Below are 27,598 nucleotides of genomic sequence, written 5' to 3'. Positions count from 1 at the left end.
CGCTGCAACTTGTGATCTTTTTTTTCAATTCTTTCATTTTTATGGTCATTCTAACTTGAATTTTGAGAAACCTCCAGCTGATATTAAGATTTTTAAAACAAGAGCTTTTGATGCAGTTATACATTTACAACTTAACCATTTTATTAAGAGCTACTCCAAGATTAGATTGGTTACACCCTACTGGATTATATACATATAAAACATTTAACCATAATACATTTTTGTTGAATCTTTCAATTTTAGTTTTTGTTATATGTCATTTTGTCTCCAAAGTAGTTGTTCCTATTCTGAAAATATCTCGGATCACTCAACCTGAAGTTCAACTACTATGAAAATTGCATTATAATATAGGTACACACCCTTATCAGCTATTACCAAGTTCAATTAAATACAAGATTTTTTCAAAAACATGCTATTACTATTATTTTATAGGGTCTGGTGGGGTAAAGTGGTCATAAAATCGGAGGTTTTCAACTTTGGTGGATAATAAATACAACAAATAATTTAAACACCTCAACCTTTTTTGTTGTTATTTTACATTGCATTATTAGAGAACACAGTACACTGAAGTTTAGAAAAACAAATATTGATTTAATTAGTTTTATAACACTTTCTTTTCCCTTTGTATTTATGACCACTTTACCCCATGGGACGGGAGAAAGTGGTCATAGCATGGGGTAAAGTGGTCATAGTTAAAAATAAATGCAAAACCGTATTAAATAACCCTAATATTTGTATATTTCAGTTATTTTTACGGTTACAAGTATATGCACTAATATATGCGTGTATTCACGAGTATATACGTGTCGTGTAAACATGAGTAATCACGTTCATATATGAGTAGATACCGTGCATTTCTGAGTATATACGTGTATAGTAGACGTATATACGCATATATGTACAAGTGTACATGTGGGTATATAACATAACTGTACATAAATGTATATACGGGTATACACGAGTTAATTCGTGGATTCATCCAGTGCGTGTTTGCACGTGTCTACTCACGTATATACACGTATATATGGAAGCACGAGTATATACGTATGTATACGTGTAAGCACAATTATATACCTGAAAAAACGTATATACGTACATTTATGTGTCCGTACATACTCGTCAACCAGTACATATATGTATTCACGAGTATATACGCTTACATACATGTATGCCTACAGAGTGAATCCAAGCTCTTGAGCAAAAATCTAAGGGGTGTGAGAAGTGAGGATAAAAAGCAAAGAACAATAAGGAGTTTATGGTCGTTGACGCGCTACATGCACACAAAGCCAGAAACTGATGGATGCAAAATTTTTTACACAAAGATGATTTTACTCAAAATTTAGTTCTTAAGAATATTTAGAGCACTTTTTAAAAGTTACGGCCCGTAGTAGTTCTAATACACGCATCGCAACAAAGGTGCAGCGACGGATGAAAGTTTTTCAAAAGTCTCGTTATTAAAACAGAGAGTGCTTTGTGATTGCGACGCATGCATTACAGCTGCAGGCCGCAAATTTCTTCAACCGCTTTAAAACCTTCTTACAACCTAAAATGTTGTGCAAAATTGTCTTAGTGTAACAAATTTGTGACCTGTTTCGCATCCATCAGTCTTTGGCTTTGCGTGCATGTAGCGCGTCAGCATTGTGTTTGTGACCATATGTTCCTTGGGATTCTTGCTTCTTATCTTCCCCTCTAGCACCTGGTAAAAATTTTCCCAAGAGTTTAAACTCTGTTGTAAGTTTAAACAAGAGTTAAACTTACTTGTATGTCATATGCTTGTATGTAAGTATCTACTCGAGTACGTACGTGTATATACGTGTCTACCTGAGTATATAAGTGTTCGTATACATACGAGTAAAAGCAAGTATATACTTGCATAGTCGAATGTAAGTCTGCATAGATAAAAAATACCCATATCGCAGATACCCATATACGTATTTATTGGTGCATTAATGTGAATACGTTTGTATACGTGCCTACACGAGTATATGCGTATGCATACGTATATACTCGTATATTTAACCCCATTTACGGAAAAAACAATACATATTAAGTGAAATTAATATTTAATTTATATCTGCCTTATACATAACTCTTAAGTGACATTAGAAGAACAATATTCGTTAAGCCTAATATTATGACCACTTTACCCCATCTTACTGAAATTGTTCTAAAAAATGATCTAAAATATATTCAGCTAACTGCTAATGAGTAAGCGATCTTAAGACATGTAGGAAGCTTCCTGTGCCGCCAATCTGTTCATAATTCTAACAGACAAAATTTCCCAAAGAAGTTAAAAGAGGTTTTTAGATTTTTAAAATTTTCATATTTACACAAAATATTTTGTTTACCAAATAAAATTTTTCCAGGTTTGGAAATTTTGTATTAAAAATGTAGTTTCTAACTCCCCGAATCTAAAATAAAATTTTCACATTCATTCGAACATTTATTTCCAAGCTGTAGTCATTTATTTGACGTATGACCACTTTACCCCATTGACCACTTTCCCCCACCAGACCCTACACTATCATAATTAAGAGCGCAGTGACATGATCACTGCTTGCAGACTGTCTCTGCGACGACCACAGATCTAGCCATGAAGTATTCACCTGTCATAATGCAGTTGAAATTCGCTTTCTACATTTTACAAAAAAGTATTATGAATGTGTTGCTGTATGTTCCAATAATTCCAAAACAAAGGTACTTCAATATGTATCTGATATTCAAGAGGCAGAACGCATAATACTTGATCTTGTTTAACAAAAGTTGTGATTTAACCGACTTTTTTTTTAAAACAAAAAACTCATTTTCAAATTTCTCTCTTATACTTTGGTTTCCAATTTAATACTTCCGCTGTATTTCACAAAATACTACAGCGAAAGTATAACAGCGACTGCGCTTAGACTGCGAAGGGAACAGGGATCAAAAAATTGCAATTGAAACTTTTGTTGCATACTTATTGACTAGGCACGTGGCATAATCTGGCAAGTATACAGCAAAATAAATGCGGAAGGCATACTACAAAATTTCAGTTATTTCACTTACATTTATTTTTTTAAGTACCTAAATTATGAACTCATTCAGATTAAAATAAGCCTCATTTCTTAATCTTAAAGAATTCATAAAATATTGACGTCAATTTTTAGAAGAGATATAATTATTTCAAATTCCAAGAGAAAACGCATGAATCAAAATGCAGAAAAGTCATTTAAGTTTCTTTACAATATCCAGTCGTTGTGTTTTAGTGTTATGAAAATGTTTATAGTGGAATGCATGTGCATCTATAGTACAAGCAAAATAACTAACTGAATGCTTTCAAAGCTTCCTGATTTGAAATCGCCTGAGTTCGGAAATTGTCTTATAAAATGTATTTACTGGTGCACGTATCATTTGCAAATAATATGTAGCAGCTGCTAATTGTGCTCTATGCTCATATCTATTAAGTTAATGACATAGAAATCAGTCTTTTAATAAATGTTGTCAGATTCATAATTCCTTCATAAATGCTTTGAAGAGCTATTTGAGCTTTTGACTCTAAAATAGAATTATCAGAAGACTCGAAAGCTACATTTTACCCTTTTAAGTATAATTTAATGAAGCTAACATGTGAATCGTAAAGGATTTATTTCCCATCATTGGACAGTTTTATTATAAGGCTTTTATGCTCACTTCAGTTTGTAACTGATTTCCATACTTGCAGAAAATGGCATTCTGGATGGAGCACAGACTATGAGCCTCTATACATTAGTTTCAGTAATCTTTATCAGTTATGTGTAAAACTAATGAAATTATATTCCTTAATCTTTTAGTTGTGATGAATGTTATGATTCTAAATTGTTTCAAAATATACATAAAAAATTAATGAAAAGATAATGTCTTAAAAACAATTTTATGCTGAAAGTTCTTTGTAACAAATATGAATGCATGGATGTCACATTTAAATGCTTTGTTCTTTGAAATCCACTGAAGTTGAAATGCATATTGTATATTACGTAGTCCATCTTCACTGTGGAAATAATTACAGCTTGTAAAAAAAGCTAAATTATGCTTTATAAAAAAAATTTATAAACTTCCTCTTTTTTCAAAAAATGGTAAAAACAAGTATTACAATTTATATAGTTAACTGTATAAATCTCTTAAACCTTTAATTTTATTAAACCCAATAAGACATTTTTAACTCAACAATTTTAAGTAGGAAAAAATGGGGTAAAGTGAAATAGCCGGGCAAAGTGAAATGGTGAAATATTTACTCTACTTTTAGCTCCATCTATCTGGTATTATTTTCAGTATATCGTACTTTTTGTAGTCCATTCCATTCAGTAAAAAAGTACCGCCGAAGATTGAAGCATTTGGTAATGCAGGCAATTTTTAAAAAATGATACTCATATTGTAATATTTTGTTATACTTCAAAAATGAATTTTGACAACTTTTTCATGGAACAACATCTTAATAACATAGTTCTCTTAAGCCGCAAATTACTGAAAGAAAGAAAAATTATAAAAAAATATCAGAAAATGAGAAAATTATTTTTGCAAACATGTAAGATAAGATTTTGATATTAAGCAACTCAGATTTATTTATTTTTTCGAAGACTGAGTTTTTGCTAAATTTACAGAATGAAATAACGATATTTCAGTAATTGACATTAAGTGATTGGATTGTATCTGAGTAATAATACGTGCATCTTGTGAAAATATATTAGTGAGTGTTTCAAAAAAGAGCACTTGAAAATTTCTTTCAATCAACTCAAAATGTCCATGACCTAAAATATTCCTAATCTCACTGCAACTGTCAACAGTAAATGAAAGAAAAAATTACTTTTAAATACAGAGGAATTTGTTTTCAATATCGTTTAGGAACGTAAGAAAAATAAACTTATGCTTCAAAAAAATTTGAAAATAATATTAAAATTATTTTTTTAACAGAAATAAATGACAGTAAAGTAACGCTTTTCATTTATGTGTAACTCTTTCCAGAACGTTCGAGTAGAGAGAAGAAGTGAATGAAATTCTGGTTTCTTGACTAATAAAAAACATTCTTTGACTTCTCAATACTTTTTACTGCACGTTATACGATTTTTCTTTTTGCCATCATCTATCAAATCCCTAGATTGTTAAATGTATCCGTAATGTGGTGCGTAATCTGCATGGAATATCCTTCATTGTATGGATGCAAAACAAGCCTTCATTTCTTTCTTGCAAATGGCAACTATCAGTTCGTTTTTAAACCAGAGTAGGTAAACCTTCTGTTTATCAAAACTGCATGAGTTCATCTTTTGCTATTATGCTTCCTTAAGAAGGAGCTGAAGTTCTGAGCAAGATCACCTAGTCTAATAGAGTAATTAAGCAAAACGTTATCGCTCTACTTTGGTAATTATTTTAACAAAATTCAACAATTATATTCATGACAACAACTCAGTTTTTCCTGCCAATAAGGATTCGTGCTCATAAGCCCTGTTTTTGTAAATTCATATTACAATGCCCTTTTCAGAAATTTGATGCAGTTTTTTTTTCTTCGACGTAGTAAGGGGAATTTTGGGCTACATTTTCTCTCCGAAGAGCAAGGAATTGCTCTGAGTAACTACCATTAAGTTGGTTAAAATGGTTCGAACACATTCCAAACGTTCAAAAGAATACAAAAAAAAGGCAAAAAAAAAAAAAAAAACCCAGAAAATTCCAATCTGGTGTAGAATGTTAAAAAATATTTCTTAAAAGTGAAAAACAACACGAAGTACTTATAATGTAGTTTTTTCCCATTTCCTAATGCAAAAGCTAATATTGCATCAGTATTACCATTTTTTTTTTTTTTTTTTTAAATTTTCTTGAAGAAGAAGTGCTGAGAGAAAAAACCGTTACCCAAAAGAAACTAAAGAACAAATGTTTGATTTGGAATGAAGCAGAAAAGGCACGTAACAAAAGCGTGTCAAGCATTACAATGTGTACAGGTGTTAGTTTGGGTATTAACTGAGACTTATGTTTTCAATGCTTCAGATTTTATAAACCAAAGTTGACAGCTATTAAGAAAGTCATGAGCAGTGCTGAGTTTTTGATAAAATTAGAGAACTATTTTAGTGAAATTTAAATCACGTGATTACACGCACAATTTATTGTATCTTGAACAATTAAGGTAACAGCACCAGTCACAGGCATGCTTAAGACATCTCTCTCAGGTTAACGCAATTTCCTGAGCCTCTTAATGCATTTAGAGTTTTAAAACTATTTTTGTCGCATGCAACAACATCTCATCCAACGTTTGGCTGCTTCTGAATTAGCTAATTCTATTCTTATTTGCTCAATTTCGAAAAAATGTCCAACCCACCAGTAACAGACACCGAGAATTCTGATGATACCCGGCAACCGATAGGTTGAGGAAAGGATGAGTAATGGACATAATTCCCCTTTTGTTTTCAATATGTGCAAAAGTTCTTTATTTTTAGATCTAAAACGTTATTAAACTCAAATGAACATGAAACACTGGTAGACCTCGTGCCTCGTGGTGGGTGTTCATAACCATCCACCACTGTCCTGTAAATACCAACTGGCTCATAAAACTCAATCTGATAACACTATAGATGGTTGCCCCGCAGTCATGGGTCGCAGCAACATTAGATTTAACCGCCTAAAATTCTTATTATTTAAGTCCAAACTTATTACTGTATGTTACTGGACCCTTTTCTGTAACTGGTGCCATTACCATATGCATTATTTTCCCTATTTTTGTAGTTGTAAGCCCTTATCATCGTGTAAAAATTTATCAGCATGACATCGGGATTTAAAGCAGAACTTCACCTTATGTATACGAATTATCCGTTAGTTACAGAATTTCGTGATTTCTACAGGTTTAAGGCTGTTTAATCTCTAAGGTTTGTCTCGATATACTCCCAGTTTATTTATTTATTTATTATTTGTTTTGCTGTTTTCGAATATTTTGTGCTCTTACATCTAATTGTTTTCTCGCTGCTACTGCATTTTAAATTCCAGCACTGTACGTTACATTTCGTATCAGGGTTGTTTGGTTTAAACCACGTTGGTTTAAACCAAGCTTTTTTTTAAACCATGTAGTTTTTTCAAAAATGTTTTTTTTTTTTAATTTCATTGTTTTCCCCAAATGTTTTCATAAATTTTACATATTATTGCAAAGAATAAAATCAAATTAATGCAAAGTAAGTAGCAAAACTTTTTTGATAAATTACATATTTAATAAATTTAGAAACTAATATTTTTGAAGGTAATGCAAGTTTGCTAAATAGTTTCGATTTTATTTTTTTTATGTTTTTTAATAAATACAACTTTTCTATAAGGTACATAAATATACAAGGCAGACAAACAAAGTTTTTGAAAAAAATACAGGGGAAAAAAGTCCTAGTAACTCTTTTATAATTTTTAATTATCATTATTTGCATTTCAAAATAGTCTAAAAGGCATATTTCAACCGAAACTTCATATACTACCTAATTTGTTTTATTACTTAAGATTTATTGAGATAGATTGTGTACCATTGAAGCTATGCATAGTGTAAAAATATCTTAACACTAGAATATTTAAATGACTAGAGAAAAAAAAATAACGAAAGAAGTTAAAGAACACTTGGAGCAAGCATAAAATTGCACTTATACCTGCACACGTTTTGCGTCCCCGATAGACGATGCAGTCAGAGCAAAAAAAGAAAATGAATAAAATTATGAGAACAGATAACATTCATGTAACTCTGTGCTCTTATAAAAAAAATTAATGCCAAACTTTCACCTTTCAAAAACTTTTTTTTACCCCATTATAATAAAAATCTCATGTATGAATGGTGGCAAGACCAGTTTACGTTTGTATTTTTTTATAATAGTTAAAGATTTTCAAACAATATTCTCCTATAGAAATCTCTAAGTAAGAGGAAATTAAATAACAAGATTTTACTCTTTATTATTTATTTAATTATGAAGAAATTATGTACAAATATGAATATTAAACATTAATTAACAATTAATTCACAAAGTCTTCATGACTTTCCTAAAATAAAATTATTTTTCTTAAAAATAGTAATAAAAACCAAATAAAACCCGGTTTAAACCAAAAAACCTCGTTAAAAAAAACCCCGTTTTTTTCCAAAAAAACCGGTTTTTATAGCAACTTTGTTTGGTATTAATTTGAATTAGTAACTCCTACTATGGTATTGCGTGCAATCAAGTTTTCTTACGAAAAGAAAAAAAAAAAAAAAAAACCACACGCGACTAGCTGGCCCCGTGTTGCTTTAAGCGATTTTACACTCTTTTTTTTGTCAAAAAATCTGAATGTTTTTTTCTTTTTTTCCTTATTTTAATTTGTTTATGGATTCAAATAATACTAACATTGATATCGTAATTTATTGATTTTCGTACTTTTGAAAAAATATTAAAACATATTTTAATAATTTCACACATAATTTTTGTATCACATGCAAGACAAATTTAAATGTGAAATTTTTTACAGGTGCAAGAAAATTATTTTCTTTTCGTTCATATATACGATGTATATTCTATTTACAATGCGAGTGTTCTCGTAACACGAGTGTGAAGTTAAAACTTTGCAATCGTAGATTTTTTTTTATGTTTCCTGTATATAATCTTAAATGTGTGAATGCACGTGTATTCGCATCATTTATAGCTCCGATAAATCGGAAAAATTACATGACGAATTATACCTTTAAGTTTGTGAGAAATTTAGAAATAATAATAATAATAATACTAACATAGGATTTTTTAAAAAGAAAAAGTTTTAGTGTTTCTTTTTTCCGCCATTTGTTTTTTAAATATTTGAAATGTACCTTATTTACTGATGTACCTGTAAAACTATTTTAAATTTGATACAACTCGGTTTAATTAGAGTAAAACACTCTGTTTGGGTAACCTGCTTCTAAAATTTTACAATGAAGTTTCTGAAGTCAGAAATTAGAATCATTTTCAGAAGCAACAAACTGATAGGATCAAATAAAATATTAATGTGGTCTGAATGGTTTTTTTTTTAAAATCCAGAACTAAAGCACAGTAAGAAATAACTTTGGCTGTAATGAAAAAATGCTTTAATTACAAATAAACAAGTGAAGAACTGTACACATCGGAAAAATAACGATTTGGTGCTAGTTTTTCATTTGTAAGAAGAGTATTTTTCTGTAATTTTTCATATTTTTTTCTAAAAAACTCATTGTTTCTCATATTTTCGTGAACACTTGCAAAAAAAAAAAAAGCTTTTGTGTACTATTTACAGAAAATCTCAGTATAATGATCGAGAAAATGTCTGAGTAATATTATTTTTCAGTAAAAAGCTGCATAGTAGAAAAAAAATATAGTATCAAAAATTAACCAACAGTTATTCCCTCAAAAACGCTGCGAACATTCCAAAAGAAATTCAAAGTTTAAGTTCGAAGAAGCAGCATTTTCCATCTCAAAATCTAATAAGAGTCAGCAGACGCGAGTAATATGTCTTTAAATGCTAAACCCACATCTGCTACAATACTCTCAAATGGCTCAAAAGATACTTTTCTAGTAATTTGATTAGTACCTTATTAGTCGACGAAATTAATTTACCGGAACAATCTCTTGCGTTCTTCTAGCGTCTGTAATAGAATTATCTGAATACCGGCCTAAGTTTACTCGAACACTTTGGGAATTTGGAAAACCGTAAAACGCTTTTGACCTTAAGAGAGGACAAACTAATTCAGCTACTTTGTATGTGTGTTTCTTCTCTTAAAAAAGACAAATAATGGGCAAATAATATTAAATTATTTCGTATATAAATAAATAAACAACATTAAAAAGCAGTTCATTACTAAAAAGAAAAATAAATGTATACCGAATTATGATTCATTAAACGATGAATATGTATACATTAAAATTATTAATGTATACATATTCGTAAAAGGTAAGCACCCTTTTCTGATGTAGAGCATCCACTGCCAATTAAAATCCCATATTTTATAACAAATGATGAAAAGATTTTTTAGCAAGTTAACGGAAGAGTTCCATAAAAGCAAATTTTGCATTTTTAGTGTAACTGCTAATGACTACTTAGCAGTTGCGATACTATGCACAGGAAGACGGAAAAGGCAGTCCGGATGACATCATTCTGGTGGCTGACACCCGAAATGGATTTGAAATTTTATGATATATATATATATATATATATGTGTTCTGAGAAAATGCCCCATAGTATTTTGAATTATGTGTAATCCTTCAAAATTATGCCTTATGTTTTTAACAATGAATTCATCACAAAATACCTGCACAATTTTTATTTGCCTTTTAATTAACACCAGCTAACTTAAGGACCATTTCACAGTATTTTATCCAAATGATTAGCACATTATTTTATTTTTAGTTTGTGTGTTAGTAGTACTAACTCAAAATAAAATGATGTGCAAATTAAACAGTAAATTAAATAGTTATGGCAAAAATGTGTCATGTCGCGGAATCTACATTTTGACAAAAGTAGTGAAATGGCCCTTAAACTTTCACAGGCTTACCACCCGTACTAAAAACTTCACTGCTATTAACACCCATCTATATCTGGGGCTATTCAGATCCTTTACTCTGGATATTTCTGTGAATGATACATTTTTTGTACTATCTGCTTCAAACTGATATTTTCAGAAATATTCAAGTTTAAAATAAAAAAGTTTGAAAGGAAGGAAAAAAAAAAAAAAAAACGGCAATCATCTTTTTCATATGGAAATTCTCAGCTCCTTCTCCCTCCCTCCCCGCCAATATACAGCACGTGTGCTTAAAGTAGTGCTAATTTTCTTCACGTTCAGGTTTCTCAACATACATTATTAATACATCAGCGGGGATTCCATTTGCATTTCTTACTGTTACCATACAAACAGAATTCTCTTAACGTATATCATCTAAAATATCTTTTGTTGGCACATCAAAAGTTTAAAACACAAAAAATGTTAATGTCGATTCTTTAATCTTCTTTTTTCCAAGAGGGCTCAAAAAAAAAAAAGAGAAAAAAAATCCAAATTTAGTTTTTAGTTATAATGTATTCTAAGCAGCAGGAATAAAACTAATTTAATCACCAGATTTTACGAGTTTTCGTTTTGAAAGTTACTTTTAGTCCGGCACTTACCAGATGTCGACCATTTTTTTATTTGAACTTAAGAAAAAAGTTGTACTTTAAAATTAATTCTTTTATGTACACACAGAAAAATTTTATTGTACATTCTTTTCAGATATCCACTGAAATAGTTCTGTAGTTATATATGTCCGTCTTCTATAAATGTCTACTCAATTTTAAACATTTTTGTCATTATATACATATGTAATGCATTATGTGAAACTGACTTAATGAGAAGTAAAAGTAATATTAAAAAAAAAAAGAATGGGCAAGAAATTATTCAAAATACCGAATTTTCTCTCAAAAACAGTACAATTTAGTGACTTTTGGCACTATGCTATCTGCAGTCCCAAGCTACCAAGTATTTACTTGCAAGCACCATAATTATTAAAACTTTTACGCCATTGTACTTCTTGAAAAAATTGCGTTACTGATTGGTTAGGTTTTTTTCAGGATAAAATTTACGACTTTTGGTTTTCGCTTTTCAAATAAATATCACTTACATTAAACCAAACACAAATATTGCTCCCAAGTTCGCCGAAAGAAATCTCTCGAATTAGTTTTTACACTTCCGAAAACGACAGTTTTGAACATTTCTGATTGGTGAAAAAATATTGGTATGAAAAGGGTTAAAAGTTACTTTTTTTTGTTTTATCTGAAACTTTTAGAGTTTAGAGGAGTAGACCAATTTTACGAAGCAGAAATTTTAGTGTTTTTCGTGAATTTTTTTAACAGGGAAGAAATAATCAGAATTTGTTCAAACTTGAAGGATATGTTATTCATATTTTTAAGTATTTGTATCTTTTTCAAGTCATTGAAAGAAGAATGAAGCTGCCAGAAATAGAACAGTTAAGAACTGATGTCCATGGATGGTCGGCATCAGAGCTTGTTCCCAGTGTGCATTCTTGAAGTCAAAATTTTTATACGTAATCATTACAATTTTTTTAATCGTTAACAACATATTTCCTCTGAATATAAACCTAATTCTAGTTTAAAAAATAAAATAATTCATGTTTTTGAGACGTTTGATCACAAAATTAACGTTTTTCTACCATTTTTGTTCACCTTTTTTGCATTGAAAAATATTTTAAGTAATAATAGCATTCAAGAATGAGACACATATAGAGTGTTATTGAATAAAAAATATCCACACAAAATTTCAGAACGATCGGTCTATAACATTTTGTGCTAGAATGCATACCAGTTGTTTGAAAAAAAAAAGCTATCTAAAAGAACTGCTGTGAACAATTTCTAATCTTTACAGTTTTTTAAGTGCTCATAGCATTTGAACTAAACGAAATTTTGAATTGAAATTTTGGCGACATATTCTTGAACAGTTCTACTAACAATTTATGACATTTAAAAAAAATCGATTTTTTGACCCGTCTAAACTAACGGGTGTGTGTGTGGTGCAACTTCGAAAACAAGAAATGAAAATGATAGAAAGAAAAAAAAAACTATTAGTCTCGGAAACACATGATTATAAATTCATACAACATTTCATTCATTCATACATTTCTGAAAACATTCCAATATATGTATAAATATCGTTATCTTTAAAATCATTATATTCACTATGCCAAACAGCCAAATTACGACGAATTGTTCTAACATAACTAAACATCCGAAAAACTAAAAGTACATTAACTGAGAGTCAGTAACTTCTTAAACGGCAAAATATCAACGAGTAGGTTCAGAAACTCATAAACATTGTCAACAAATTTCTAAGATCTCTGGATATACTAAATTATAAACTTTAATAGTTTTTGTCACTGTTTAACATCTAAACATAGTTTTTTTCACTGTGATTTTATCCAATTGAAAATAAAGCAGTTTCTCGTATTACATATAAGAACCTTTTTCAAATAAACAACTAAAATACTGTTGAATTATCAAATTAAACAGCTGCTGAAGAAAGACTGGATCTTCCGCTAATTGAAAGATACAAATATTATTATTTTTTATGCTTATCTGTGGCATAGAAATGTTCGAAACTTTTGGTGGCGTGGCGAGCATTTTAATTTTTTTTAAATACTGGGAATAATTTACAGCTAATAGCCAACGAGGTACTTTTTAAAATATGAGAGCCATTTTTTTCTTCCTACTTTAAAACTGATTTTTTATGTTCGTTATAAAAACGTAAGAATCAAATAAAATTTTGATATCCTTTTTAGAATTTTTTTTTTAAACATACGAACTGAAATTTGCAAAAATGGTGCTCTTTTCTGCCCTACGTGAAAGTAAAATGTGACAAAGTAAAAAAAAGAAGGAAAAAAAGTTTTAAAAAACCTAGTGAACAACTGTTTCACGGTTGACAAATCCATCTTTTTCATCGGTGTAAAATTATGGTTCATGAAAAGCCAATCACACACAGGTCAAGTGAACCAACTTAGTTCACTTGTCCTGTAGTTCGATCTCCTTGAGCTCAAATTGAATCTTTCAAAACTGTAGAGCAGATAAAAACAATAATAAATAATTTTTCTATTATAAGTGTTTCACCTTTGTTTAAATAGAAAACTAAACTGTTTTGAAGGGCTTGTAAAACGAGGTCTATATCCAACCGTAATACATGATTTCTACAATTGATGTGGTCTGCATGCCTTGCTTGAAAACCTACGTTTAGCTGCTTATTTGCTATAGCATAAAGGCCCGTTATTGTCCCAATAATTATAAGTTGCTTCCGAAACTAATCTTTGTTCGAGCCTAGAGTTTGGAAGCCTAGAAATGTCGGCTAAACCTTTTAGCAATTCGATTAAAAAAAAATTTACTTAGATGTTGCATAAATGGTGAGCTCATTAAAAAAAAAAAAATACATACTCGTATATATTTTTACACTAATGTACTTACTTTCGTGAAGCATACAGGAAAAGCTAAGAAAATAGCAGCACCCCATACGATGCACAATCCTGTTCTGCACGTACCTGCTGTACAATATCGCCTCGCTGTGATTGGATGAGCAATGACTAAGAATCTGCAAACGCAAAAAAAAAAAAAAATATAAACGATACAGTCGAAATTATTCAAAAGACAAATGTAAAAAGTCTTTGCAAAAATGTAAAAATCCATGTGTAAAGAAGGAATCCCGAATAGTTCCTCATATTTCTTCAGTGCAGGAACATACTTAAGGAGAATGTTATAAAGAGTCTTTTTCGAACAGAAAAATTAAAAACATTTAGGAGAGCAAAAAAAAAGGTAGGAGAAATTTAATTAACTATTTACAACTGGTTGTACTGATTTTCCTTCTTTATATGTTCATTTTTTAAAATTGACCTGTTGGAGGCGATCTAGAAATTCTTGTCGATAAAGACATACTAAGACTTTGAGAAAGATATACTAAGCTGGTACACAGTTTTGTCTTCATCATCGATGATACCATGGTGGCTCCGCAGGCACCTAATCACAAAACCCCTTAGTCGTCATTTCCCAGGAAATCCAGCAATGTGGATTTTAGATATAGTCTTGATCTTTCGAGAACTTGATATTTGTTGATCCATCAAGATTCTCCATTTGGTGTGATATGATGTTATCTTAGAATTCATAATTTCACGCTATTTTCATTAAGGCTTAAAATTTCTGGCAAAGCAATTTTAAAGAGTGTCAAAATTGTCTGCCAATATGTAAGCGAACATTGAACACTTCCATTAAGCAGCTCCACTCTAAAGAAAAGTTCAGGTAACTGCGAGGGAAAGAGAGCAAGCTAGCGACTCTTTCCCTCGCAGTCGATAGGTTACATGAACCAAAGGTTCCCGCTAGAAAGACGTCCGAAGTATCTTCCATAAATATTGTTAATGTTGGCTGTAATTATAGTTTGAAATAAGTAAACGACTTTGAAAAGGTCATGTATTTTTTTGATTCATTTCACGGGAACATTAAGCCCCGATAATGTTACATGGCTTTCCAAAGTTTTTAACGGTGCGTGCATGGCTGTCAAAGTATCCATTTTGATCTTGTAAATAAACGAGTAAGTACCATTTCGTAAAGAGTTCACGTAGTCGTAAAAATAAATGAAAATCTATGTCATTTGTGAAATCAATGCTATTAGGCTGGAACTCTTTGGATGTATTTTGGATTCTAAGATGAGGGTAATTTCTGCTTGGTAGCAGTAGTGGACATGTGTAGGTAGTAGAAGGTAATAATGTGTGTTACAGCCAACCTATATGTGGTACATGCACTGGACTTGCACTAGGAGTTATAGTCTGCAGATTTCCCCTGAAAGTAGAAGTAGTCATGATAGTATTCAATTCTCATTGGCGACAAACTTGATAGACATAGCAGCGATTTTGTTCATTGAATTGTCATTTTGAGGCATGTAATACGAAAATGTGTTTCTCATAATCTTTGAACTTTTGATTTTCACACACACAAACACATACACACACGCACACATACACACGCACAAACACCTACACACAATTACCCACACATACACATACACACAACTACCCACACATACACATACCCCCCACACACAAACATACCCCCCATACTACCTTTTCCATCATTATCTCTGTCCTATATAGTGTCTTGAGATTGAAAAACACTAGTCCTATCAAATGAACAAGTGTGGGACTTTATAGGATAGGTGGATAATCTCGTACATACACAACCAGAAAAAGTTGTTTGCTGATAGAACAGGAAAAGTATAAAAGACTGGGCAATCGTTTGAGAAATAGCACTAAGCACCCCAAGAGGAAAAAACTTGCATGTTTCCACACTTTCAATTAAAATTCTAGCAACTGCAGCAGTTAATACTTGATCATCATTTACCGGTTAAAGTATATCTTCTGGAGAATATTCAACACTAACATCATGAAAACTCAAATCAAACGAATGTGCTACCTGAAAAAAAATTGTTTCGAACAAAAGTCCTCTGAACTTTTTTGAAGTGATGTGAGGTTTCATTTTACTCCTCTTTGAACTTGAAACCGAAAAAGTCCCTTGACGTCAGGAAATGATCAGTAAAGTTTAAATTTTAACAGAAAAAAATAACAAAAATATTACCTAACAAATCGTTTCTTTTAATAACATTCCACTAAACTACAATCAGTTTCTTCTAGGCGTGTTTGGATTTTGTTTGTCAATTTTTTTTTCTTAAATAAAAACAATTATCTTTGGTTACCGGCAGGAAGTGAAAGCCTCAGGTCAGGTGAAGGATTGAATGGTCACCTTGGTGTTTTATATCTGCGTTTAAGCTGCAGTTTCGTTCATTGCTTATTTAGTGATGATGTAGGTAGCAGGTAGTGATATATTTAATGTTTAGACAGATATTATATACGTTTTTGGAGTTCTTTGAAAGAAAAACATAGTCAGACACAACACGTTCGGACATATGAATATGAAACGTAATTTTTCTAGACGACATCAGTGATTATTGGCAATCTGAAGCAACGAACTGTTGTTTTAGAATTTCTTCACAAAAACAATTCTGTTCATTAGGTTAATTTTAATGTTTATATGCTCTTGATTTTAAGAACATAAAGTCTTTTTTGGGGGAAAAATCTTTAAAAAATTTTATGTGTTTAAAAAATGTAACTATGTAAATAATAAATCAGAAAGTAAAATTATATCTTTGAAAAAAAAGGTAAATGTACATTTATAGCATTAATGTTAACATTAGTGTTGGTACTTTTTAAAGTTTTGCAATGCCGTCGCAAAAGTACTAAGCTTTTAATCAGGGAATCAAAATTTTCTGCTTTGTATGAAAGCGAGGAATTATGTTCCTTACGGACTTTGAAGGCTGCACTGATTTTGTAAACAAAGGGATTAACATCGACGACATTTGTTAATGCATGTGTTAAGTAGCATGAAATAGAATCAGTTAGCAACGTTTCTCAATATAATCATGCTACGTGAATGCCTTATTAGGAAATACGAATCGAACAATCTGCTTTAAATATACATTTAATCAGATATTTCAAATATTTCAGAAATTCCTGCTAGTTTGGTTCAAATTGCAAATTTCTAAGAGCAATTTTTATTCTTATATAGATTGTATAAATTATTTTTTAAGTAAATCGGTGAAAAAATACACTCATGTTTGAAAATTGCAACACCAAGAATTAATTATGCAAATGATCTGAAATTTAGAGGAAATGTAAAGCAGGATAAGATATGCAAATGATTAGAATTACAGAGACGTCACGCATGCGTGGACCGAGTTACGTCCCTTGAACTGCGGTGTAGACTATATAAAAGGCTGTAAAGTTTTTTTGGAATCATTGTATGATTATCTGCCGATGGTAGATGTTTCTCTAGTACTCAATACGCTTCGTCCAAAACGCAGAGCGTCATACGAATGTGTAACGGCGTTCGAATGAGGCCGCATGATCTGCGTGCGTGAGGATAAATTTACGTATAGAGTAATCAGGGTCCGCAAGTGGCGTAATGCCTCAACTGTGATGCAAATTGATAAAAAATGGACTGAGAACGATGAAATTAGCCGAAATGTTCGTACCAGCTCACGCAGCCGAATGACGCCACGGGATTCTCGACACATCACCCGCCTAGCTGTGATGGATCGTATAGCGTACTCTCATACGCTAGCAGAACGTTTGAGTATGGTTACAGGTGTCACACTTGTTGCATCCACAGTTCGTCCACGTCTGTTGCTCCAGCGCCTGCATGCAAAGATTACCCTATACAGCATTCTCTTTATTCTCAGCCATTGCCACTTCCGTCTTCAATGGACCCACCAACACACCCAATGGCGTGCGAATTAGCAACAAGTCATCTTCTCGGATGAGTGTAGATTTAATCTGCACTATAACGATGGACGCGTACGCGTCAGACGTTATACATGAGAACGTCACCTTTCAGGTTGTGTAATTCGATGTCATACTGGCATAACGCCAGGCGTCATGGTCTGAAACTCCATTGAATATCAAGGGCAGTCCCATCTATTCGGAATTACGGGGAAATCAATAGCAAGCGCTACTTCAGGGACGTTGCGACGCCGTAGGTACTACTCTTTTTCAGAGCATTCCTGGTGCAGTGTTTCAGCAAGACAATGCACGCCCACATTTCATACGTAACGTACAAGAGTTCTTCGGTGCACGACAAGTTACGCTACTTCCTTGGTCTGCTCGATCGCCGGATAAGACACCCGTCAAGCATGTCACGGAACTCGTTGATCAGAGACTCGCCCTTGTGTTTCGTCCGGCAGTTGGTACGGATGAACTTTGGCTTCAGATTGAAGCCATACGGGATGCTATTCCCAATTGTTACATTCAGCACCTCTATGATTCGATGCCAAAACGTATACAGGCTCGCACAGCTTCGCGGGGTTCATTATTATTCCCATTAGTATACATACAAACATTATTTTACGCCAGTTATTTTCACTTCATTGATTTGTAATTTTGATCGTTTGTTTGTAGCACTATGAGTAATATGTGCAGTAATTTTTTTTCATTTTCAATGAGTCCTCCATGTTGTTGCACTTTTCACAAATATGAGTGTATGAAAATTGGAGTGCCTTCGCTGGTACAAGCATTTTTTTTTCGGTAGAACAAATTAACTTTCGAATAAAAACAAACAGAGCAATAATAATAAAGACAGGAAAAAAGGAATTTAGAAACTAAGCAGAAAATAAAATTTTTTCTTTGAAAAAATAGAAAGATACTACTGAGATCTCAGATAATGATTTAAAAAATCTAAAAAACTTAAAGATAAATAAAAAAAAGTTCTTGCTCAGTTTAGAATTCCTTGATAGTATAAGATACAGCGTATATCTATATATTTTCGGTATAGACTTCAAAGGAAGGAGCTTTTTTGCACACGGATAAACTTTCTCTCCATATGCAGCTATGTGATTTCTATTAATATCCGAAACTTACACCGATCCAGGGAAAAAACTTCACCGGTCCACGTAGACATTTAATGTTTTGAGTTGAAAAGGTTTTCCAACTGAAAGACGAGTAAATTATCTTTGTGCGAAGTTCTTTTTCATTATTTTTCTAGCAGCTCACAAAAGTATTTTTGCCATCAAAGAATTAATTATGTACTTCATTCAAAATAATTACTTTCTTTTGTATTAAATTCCGCAACCCTGCAAAATTAAACTTTTTGAAAAGTGCAAAATAAATTTTTTGCTGATCTTTATATTGTTTGGTGTGCTGATTTCGATCTCCATTTGTTTCCATCACGCAAGAATGTTTTGTTAAATTGAATTTAATTTTTGCTGAAATGTTTCATCTAAATGTACATTCTCAAAAAATGAATCCGGTAAAGTGGTTTTTTTTTCATTGAGATGCATATAAAGTATCATGTTATTGGCGATACATATTGATTCTTCAGCTACAAGTAACTTTTTATTGGTCTAAATGTAAGAAAAAGGATCAAAAATTTCAAATTTTGCTCTTCCATGGAGCAATAAAATTTGTTTAAAAAGAAAAAACTGTTTGGGAGTAGAGAATATTGATGCAGATTGCCTACAAAATTTCATCAAGATCAAAAATGGTATGGCATGAAAGTTTAAAAAAAAAAATTCATTTATATGAAATGACCCTGCGTCCAGATTGCTGAAGCAAATTTCAAAAAGCAAAAACATTAATAAAAAAAAGGTTTCTGTTATCATAATTCGATGCAAAAACCTTACACTCCAGACGCCTTTGAGTTGTTTCCCCCCAAAGGACGTTAGTGCAACCTGATTACAGTGTCATTGCATGTGAACTCAACAAATTTTCTGACATTTTCGTGCCGGATAATTTTTATCTTGATGAAATTTAGTAGGAAATCTGCATCAGTATTCTTTACTTACAAACAGTTTTATTTTTTTCTTGAAATTTCTCTATTCCTGAGACATAGTAATTTTTGCTCCGGGGATGAGAATCATTCAGCATTTTTAATCCGTTTTCTTCCATTTAGACCAAATAAAAAGCAATTGATTGCTGAAGAATCAATATAACCAAAAATAGGATATTTTCTATATATTTAAATGAGAAAAAAAACCCCCACTTTTGCCGAACAAATTGTTTCAGAGAATACTTTTTCATAGAAAATTTCAGCAAAAATAATGAATTTTACAAAAAAAACCCTGACATAACAGGATTTTTTCAAAATTTTTTTCCAAAAATCAGCACCAAAAAGTACACAAAGCTCATTCATTACTTCTCTTGTATTTTTCATCGCAGGCCTATGTTATTAGTGTAAGTAAATAAACTTAAAATATTTTTACTTTGTTTAGGTAACAGTTCTTTTATAATTTGTGTAGTTTTATTATTTCTTTTTTTTGTGAAAAAATCTCACCAGTTTTGCGAAATTTTTAAAAAATGTAATGGTCTGTGGGTCATGTAAAGTTTAAAAACGCTGGTTTTATATATGAGTTTGTTAATCCATTAAGATTGTTGTTGAGTCTGAATTACTGCTATTTTCACTACCATACGCTGTTATTAATAACATGAGTAAATTTGTTAAATGTTTTAACTCATTTTGTGAAAAATGGTGAAATAGTGTAAGTCTTAAAAGTATGTCGTGAAATCAATTCTAATCAAATAATAAATTTAGCTTTAAAACACTAAGAAGATAATACGAATCTTTATTCAATCTCAATTCAAAAGTTGTCTAAGATAATTTCAGTGAGCACCATATCGAAAGTAATAGCTCCAACTGTAAATTAACTGTCTAAGAATGCATACAAGTGGAGTTTAAGTTTAGTTATCCCGATTTAAAAAAAAAAATGTATCCTTTATAATTGATGCTAGACATTGCCAAAGAGAGAGAGAGAGAGAGAGAGAGAAGTTTTACTTAATTACCTCAAATTGTTAATAGGTCGATCGTAACATCTAGCCCCGTGTCTGGGGCACTCTGTTACAGTTTAAGAGGTGCAATGTTACAACAATGTTACAATATAAAAATAATACAAAAAAAAAAATAACAATAAGAAAAAAGTATTTTTTTTTTAAACAAATATGAAATTTTTTATAGTATTCTTTGGGAACGTGTAGATATCTTCATGATATATATATATATATATATATATATATATATATATATATATATATATATATATATATATATATATATATATATATATATATATATTTAGAAGAGGGATTAAGCTGTTTTTTTAGCGAATCATTTGCTTCTTATGCGGCGGGGATATATTCTGAGAAAACTTTCACCTGCTTCTTTTTCTGCCTTCTTCAAGGAACAGTAACATTAGAAATTTTCTACTATTAACAGCGTTGTTTTGTAAGTTCTAATGATGCTGCAATCTAAAATCTGCGTAAGTTAAATTGTTAATAAAAAAAAAAAAAACAGAACATTTTCACTTGGGAGACAATTTTTCGAAGTGGAATGTACACTCTTATACTAAGTGGAATGCGCGTTTACACACGCACATACACACGCGCGCGCGCTAGTGTAGAATGAATTTTTTTGTATAAATCTGTGCAATGCTCAGACAAATTTGACGTTGCATAACTTTTACTCCATTTAAGTAGGGTAAGGTGGAGTACGGTACGGTGTTAGGAAAAAGATTAGAATTTAGAGTCGAAAATATTGTTTTAATCAGTGTATTCTTGTAATTAAAATAAACTATAGCTATCTCTCTTTAATTTACACATGAACATTATTACAACTACTTCATATACACAACTACTTCATTTAAATTGTCCGTTTATTTAATAAGTCGATCGTAACATTTAGCCCCGTGTCTGGGGCACTCTGTTACAGTTTAAGAGCTGCAATGTTTTTTTTAACAAATATGAAATTTTTTATAGTATTCTTTAGGAACGTGTTGACATCTTCATAACATTTGATCCTTCTTTCTGTAACATTTACAAGAGGAAGCACAATTTTAATATCCGGTATCATTTTAATATCCGATATAATGTACGATAACTGTCGCCATATCGGGTTCCATAGGAAAGTAGAAATTTATTGTCAACTTTGCCACTTCTACGTAAATACCTAACGTCATATTTATTATTAGTAATTTTTCAGTACAGTGTCACACGGTGCTTCTTAGAGGTAAAACGATTCAAAAATTCAAGTGAGTCTTTAGAGTTATATTTACAAAAAAAAAAAAAAAAAAAAAAAAAACTACTTAACGGTAATTTGTAACTAAATTATAAAGAGGAAAACTCACATAACTTACCCTAACACTCGGAAAGAAATTAAAAGCTTTAAAGTTATTTTTTTTTTCGTAGTTTGATCCCACAAAAACCATTTTTTGTTATTTATTTTTTTAAAGCGGTACAAACTACGGCATAGACACCTGCTTAAAAATGGCTGCTTGTGAGGATGACAAACAAGTATACCAACATCATAAAAAGGAAAGGCAGAGACGGAGCAATGTGCATGTGCGCTGTAACAGTGTACTCCGGGTAACAATGTGCTCCACTTTACCCTACTATAAATTTGAGTTTTTCTAAGCTGTGCGATTCTGTTACTTTATCCTTTTCTTCTTTTTTCAATTCGGGGGGGGGGGGGGGGAGGGGGTTATTAGCTATTTAGTATTTTCTTACATTTGAATTGGTTTACTAATCTTAACTAAAGTTGCATTTGAAACAGTTTAGTTGCCGATTTTTATTGCTAACTTATGGATTCTACTTGAACTATAATTTTACTTTCTGCTCATATGCGTTTTAATTTTACCGATTTTTGCCCTTTTAGAAAATACTTGTTACTTTTCTGCCCGTTTACATCCTCATTTCTTTTTTAAGTATTAGTTCTTTTGATTCCCTGGTTTAATCCTTGCTACCTTATATCAGTTTAACTTCATTAATGTTTGACATTTTCTGCATCTGCTTTTGCTTTGTGAAATTAAAGTTATTATTGTCAGTTAACAATGTATTTCCAATTTTATCAAATTACCCTTGAAATGAAAGGAATGTATTTTATTTTATATCCGTCTAAGTTTTATGTATTTTTCAATAATTAAAATTTATAAAAGGTTCATCTTCAATTTGGATTGAAGTATGATTATTTAATTAATGTTATATTAGGTTCTTTTTTGTTAATTTTTATATCGCGTGACGTTAGAGTTGGGTATAGTTACGTAGAGTTACTCATCTTAGTATTTTTTTTATCCTATCGTTTCGGATAATAATTTAAATTTAATATAAATATCATTTTGTTTCATTTTAAATTGCAAATTTACGTAATTTATAGCGATGAAATAAAGATGTATACTACAGATAAATAGCTAGGAAGGAGAAAGGGAAGCACATGAGAACAATTTTTTTTTTCCTTTCCTGATTTCTCTAAAAATATTATCACAATTTCTCAGAGCAAAAGTGTCTCCATGCTTGAGTAGTCTACACTTTGTGCCCTGGATTTTTTCAGATTTCTTTAAATATTATTTCTTTATGGGATTTTTATAAAATATCTTCAATTGTTCACATGTGCCTCTTAGGGGGGCCATGTCAGCTATGTCACTGTTGTTGCTTATTACTTTTGCAGTTAAACTTTTTATGCGAGGGCTTTGAAGTTTTGATCCGCAATTTTTTTTTGCGTGACGGAAGTGACGCAGTTGTTTTTATCTGTTGCCAAAAAAAAAAGAGAAAAATAATAGAAATTATAAAGTAAGCTTTGTTGATAAACTTAATAAATTAATTAGAATGCTAAACATAAGCAAGCAGATATTTGTGGATTTTAGGCATTTTAAACTTTTGAAATTCGTAGCCGGAGCAATGTAAGTCACAAAATCGCGATTTTATATGAGAGAGGAAAAAGGTTGTTTTGCGTATGCAAAAGATAGGACGCGAGAGCTGTTTTAATGCTGGCAAATAATTACAAAGGATTTTTTTTAGAATTACAATCACATGGGTCGATGCGGAATAGGACTCTCCAAGGGTGTTTGTGATCCGAAATTTTCGAAAATTTTGGGTTGACGTTTCTGTAAATTTTGGTCTAGCAACATTCTGATACTGAAAAATTATGATTAATAAAGAAAAAAAACTTTTAAAATGTTTTTTTTTCCAGTGATTTTTGTATGCGTAAATTAAGAGCTTTTGCGAATGAGGGGGAGGGGAGCTTCTGAAAATTTCACACTGTGTTCAAAACATTTTACTTGAATCCACTTGCACCCCTGTACTCTTTTTACTCACCAAGTAACCACCTCAATTAGAAAAGCTTCCCGCCAAACAAGATAAACAATATGAAGGATTTATCCATACTTCTGAGGAGTTGAACGTGGGCGGAGGTTTCCAATGGAAGTAGGTGTGATGAAAGAGGGGAACAGGTAGGATGATAGTTTAGCAGATACTTGGCGGGCAAACTAAATATCATGACTTTTTATGGCAGAGGGTTGTTGGCTTAGGATGAAGGCTTTCTTTTTTGTGGGAATGAGGTAAAGGTTTTTTTGGTGGGGAAATTTTTACAACAGGGTTGTTTTTGCTGAGATTTTATTTATTTAAATATACACTTTTGTGAATATGCTTAAGCCAGGCACAAAAGGTACAACAGCGTGGTTTCAGAAAAAGAGTGAAGTGGCAGTTTAAAAAGTAAAGAAATGAAGAAATAAGAGCTTTGCTCCTGTGTTTTTTCGACATACTTTTTTTAAAAATCAGTTTCAAATAAATTTAAGTGCAGTAAAAAAAGGAAAAGAGAAAATTGTATCATATATTGTGCGGCAGCCTGTATGTCAAGTATTTTCCCTGATTTTTCGCGGATTGTTGTTCATATAGTACTACTATACTAAAAGTGAATACTTTTCTCTCAAATAAAATAGTTAGACACCTATAAAGTTACTAAAACTACAACCAAGCACGATAAACTACTGAGGCATTTGCATATCTAAAGATTGTATAAGGGAATGCGTACAAATGTATTTTTAGCAAAATCTTTAATAATCCGGAAAAGATATGCATTCCGAGCAGCGACGGTAATGTTTGGACAAGCAGTGCAATGTAAATTCCTATTTAAATCTGAAATTACTTTAAGAACATAAATCTTCAGCGCCGCCTAAAGTTAAAACATAAACTCTCTCGCGCTAATTTCCTCTCTGAGTTTTAAGGATTAATTTCTCTCAGAAAAGCTAACGCGTTTCTTCGTTAGTATGTTCTTACGTTGCAACGCCAATACCTTTCACCTTCTTTTCTTTTTTTCCCTTTTCTTATCTTCTCAATCCCTTAAAACAGAAATACGTACCTTTCTATGCTTACTGCTGTTAAATTGAGCACAGATGCCATTCCTGATAACATTTCAACGTAGGAGCTAAGTTTGCAAACTGTGCCTCCTGCATCCCAGGTGATTACAAAGTAGCCTAACGTTTCAAGAGGAACGTAAATAACCAGTAGTAATAGATCCGCCACTGCAAGGCTTACAAGAAACGTACATGTTGGCGACCTGAAAGAGCAGAATTAAACATATAGTTAGAAATAGGCGACAATATCCTAAAAATATTTACTTTGAAAGTACGTTACATTACTGGCTTTGAATGAGAGTAGAAACTTTTGAAATTACGTTTAAGTAATTGAAAAGTAACATTGACGTAGCACATAAAATACACCGCCAGCTCAGTTATTCCATCGGAGGACCTGTTTGTTAAGTCTTTCTTAACTCCTTTAAGAGGTTTTCCGCCTCCAACTCAGTTATTTATTATTCCGGGATGATAAGTGCTAAAAACGTCGAAACTGCAGCCCTCGGAAGGAAAAAATATGCAGACGGTGTATTTTATGTATTTCTGTCTGCACTGGCATAGGGCGGTAACTTACTACAAAATTAAAGTAGTAGTTTTGCAGTTGATATGAATTTTTTTTCATTATATACATCTACTTTATTAACAAGAAGTTCCGTCTAGAACTAAACGAGCCTACTTTCCCGCATAGGGGAAACCTGTCTAAAGTGAATACCCCGGGCAAAGCGAATTTTGCCTATAACTCCCAAATAATTAGTTGGCCGGCAGCCGTGTTATCATAGCAACGGTCGCCTGTTGCCGCTCCGTGTGCGGCATACACGTCAGGACGAGTTCGCGTCACGCGACGCCAGTGACGGAACAAAGTATGTTTTGGGGAAAACAATATTAGTTTACAGAGGTTAGTGTTTCATCTATAACTTTAATACTATTAGTGACATGTTCTTAGTTATGACTAGGATTTGATGTACGATTATGTAGCTTTCAACTATCCGTAGACGACGAGTTTAGATGCTCTGATTTTTTAGTAGTTTTTAGTAACTTCAAAAATGTACCTGGAGGGCAAAGCGGATTGGGCAAAGTGGATACCATATTCACTATGCCCGGTCATGACAAGTAACTTCATCCGAACCTGGAAGTTCTTCAATTTTAAGATCTCAAGACAATGCTACCATTGAAGACCGTCCTTATACTCCCATGGGACCTGAAACAACAGAATAAGTCCAAGGCAATGATGTTCCTGCCGCTTCACCCAAACTTGGATGTGCTAAAAACTACTACAGTCTTTCAGTTTTACGGCCTATTTCTCAGCCTGCTAAACCAATAACAACACGTAAGCTAAGGCTACAGAGTTCTACACTTCTGACAAGTACTCCAGTAAAGGAGAATCAGAAACAAAAATTTTAAAAATAAAAAAAAGACTGTCATGAAGTAACTAGATGATGTTTCAACTAAAGCTCCTCAAAAGACTTTTAAAAAGACCACTGCCAAAAAGATCTCTGGTAAAAAACATAGGACTGCATAAAAGAACGATAAGAAATTTGATGATGAAGGGGGGTGCATTTTCTGTGATGAAATGTTCATTGAAGAAGATGATCGGCCAACGGATACAATGTGTATTTGAACTCAGTGGTTTCATAAAAAGTGTTCAGCATTCCAAAATAGTAATGATTTTCTTTGTGATAACTGCAATGATTAGTATTGTAAAAAAATGATTCTTTTATATGAGCTTTTAATTTTTGATGCTGTTTTTTTTTAGTTCTATTTCTTTGTTTGTAGTAACTACAATAATTAGCATTGTAGCAAAAAATGTTTTTTAATATGCTCCTTTAATTTTTGATGTTTATTTTATTTTTAAATTCAATTTCTTCGTTTGTAATAACTACAATAATTAGCATTGTAGCAAAAAAATGTTTTTCGGATATGTTCCTTTAGTTTTCGATGATTATTTTATTTTTAATGTTTAGTTTTATGGCAAATAATGTTGGTGTTCGCTTTGCCATGGTACCGAATCCACTTTACCCGGGGTGTTGGGCAAAGTGGATATTTATACCATTGTTGAAAACTGGCCTTATATCTAACAGTGTAATTTATATTAAGTAAAAATGTTACTGAATTACGTAAGTTCATTAAATGAAGAATGATTTTAAACAATTGTTTCAATTTCCAAAGCAATGACTAAACGACAATAATCAAGAAAAGCTTAAGGTATTCACGTTGCCCGGGTTTCCTCTACCCATACTACTTTCTAGTACCTGATCAATATTCCCAAAAATAGCTAAAATCGCAAATTTTTTTTCAAACATATTTTTTGAATATTTTAAGCTGATTTCTAGGAATAAAATATTCTTTACTCATCTAAAAAAATTAGATGCGTAAAAAAAAGCCGAACAAATAAAATAGCAGCATTTTTTAAACAAAGCAGCTATTACACTTTTT

General features: G+C 31.8%; 1 protein-coding gene across 1 annotated transcript in view; it reads right to left on the bottom strand.

Moving 5' to 3' along the window:
- The window catches only part of LOC129216543 (galanin receptor type 1-like), a gene marked incomplete at its 5' end in the record, with an annotated part of 82,363 nt that overhangs the window by 37,816 nt on the left and 16,949 nt on the right, over positions 1-27,598 (bottom strand). Inside the window, 2 exons of the mRNA XM_054850758.1 lie at positions 13,927-14,050; positions 25,174-25,371. Of these exons, the coding sequence (XP_054706733.1) occupies positions 13,927-14,050; positions 25,174-25,371 (322 nt within the window). The remainder of the gene's footprint in view (positions 1-13,926; positions 14,051-25,173; positions 25,372-27,598) is intronic.

Source organism: Uloborus diversus, chromosome 2 (assembly GCF_026930045.1).
Source record: "Uloborus diversus isolate 005 chromosome 2, Udiv.v.3.1, whole genome shotgun sequence".
Taxonomy (NCBI): Eukaryota; Metazoa; Arthropoda; class Arachnida; order Araneae; family Uloboridae; genus Uloborus; species Uloborus diversus.
The sequence above is the reverse complement of the archived record's forward strand: the minus strand, read 5'-3'. Positions and strand labels throughout refer to the sequence as shown.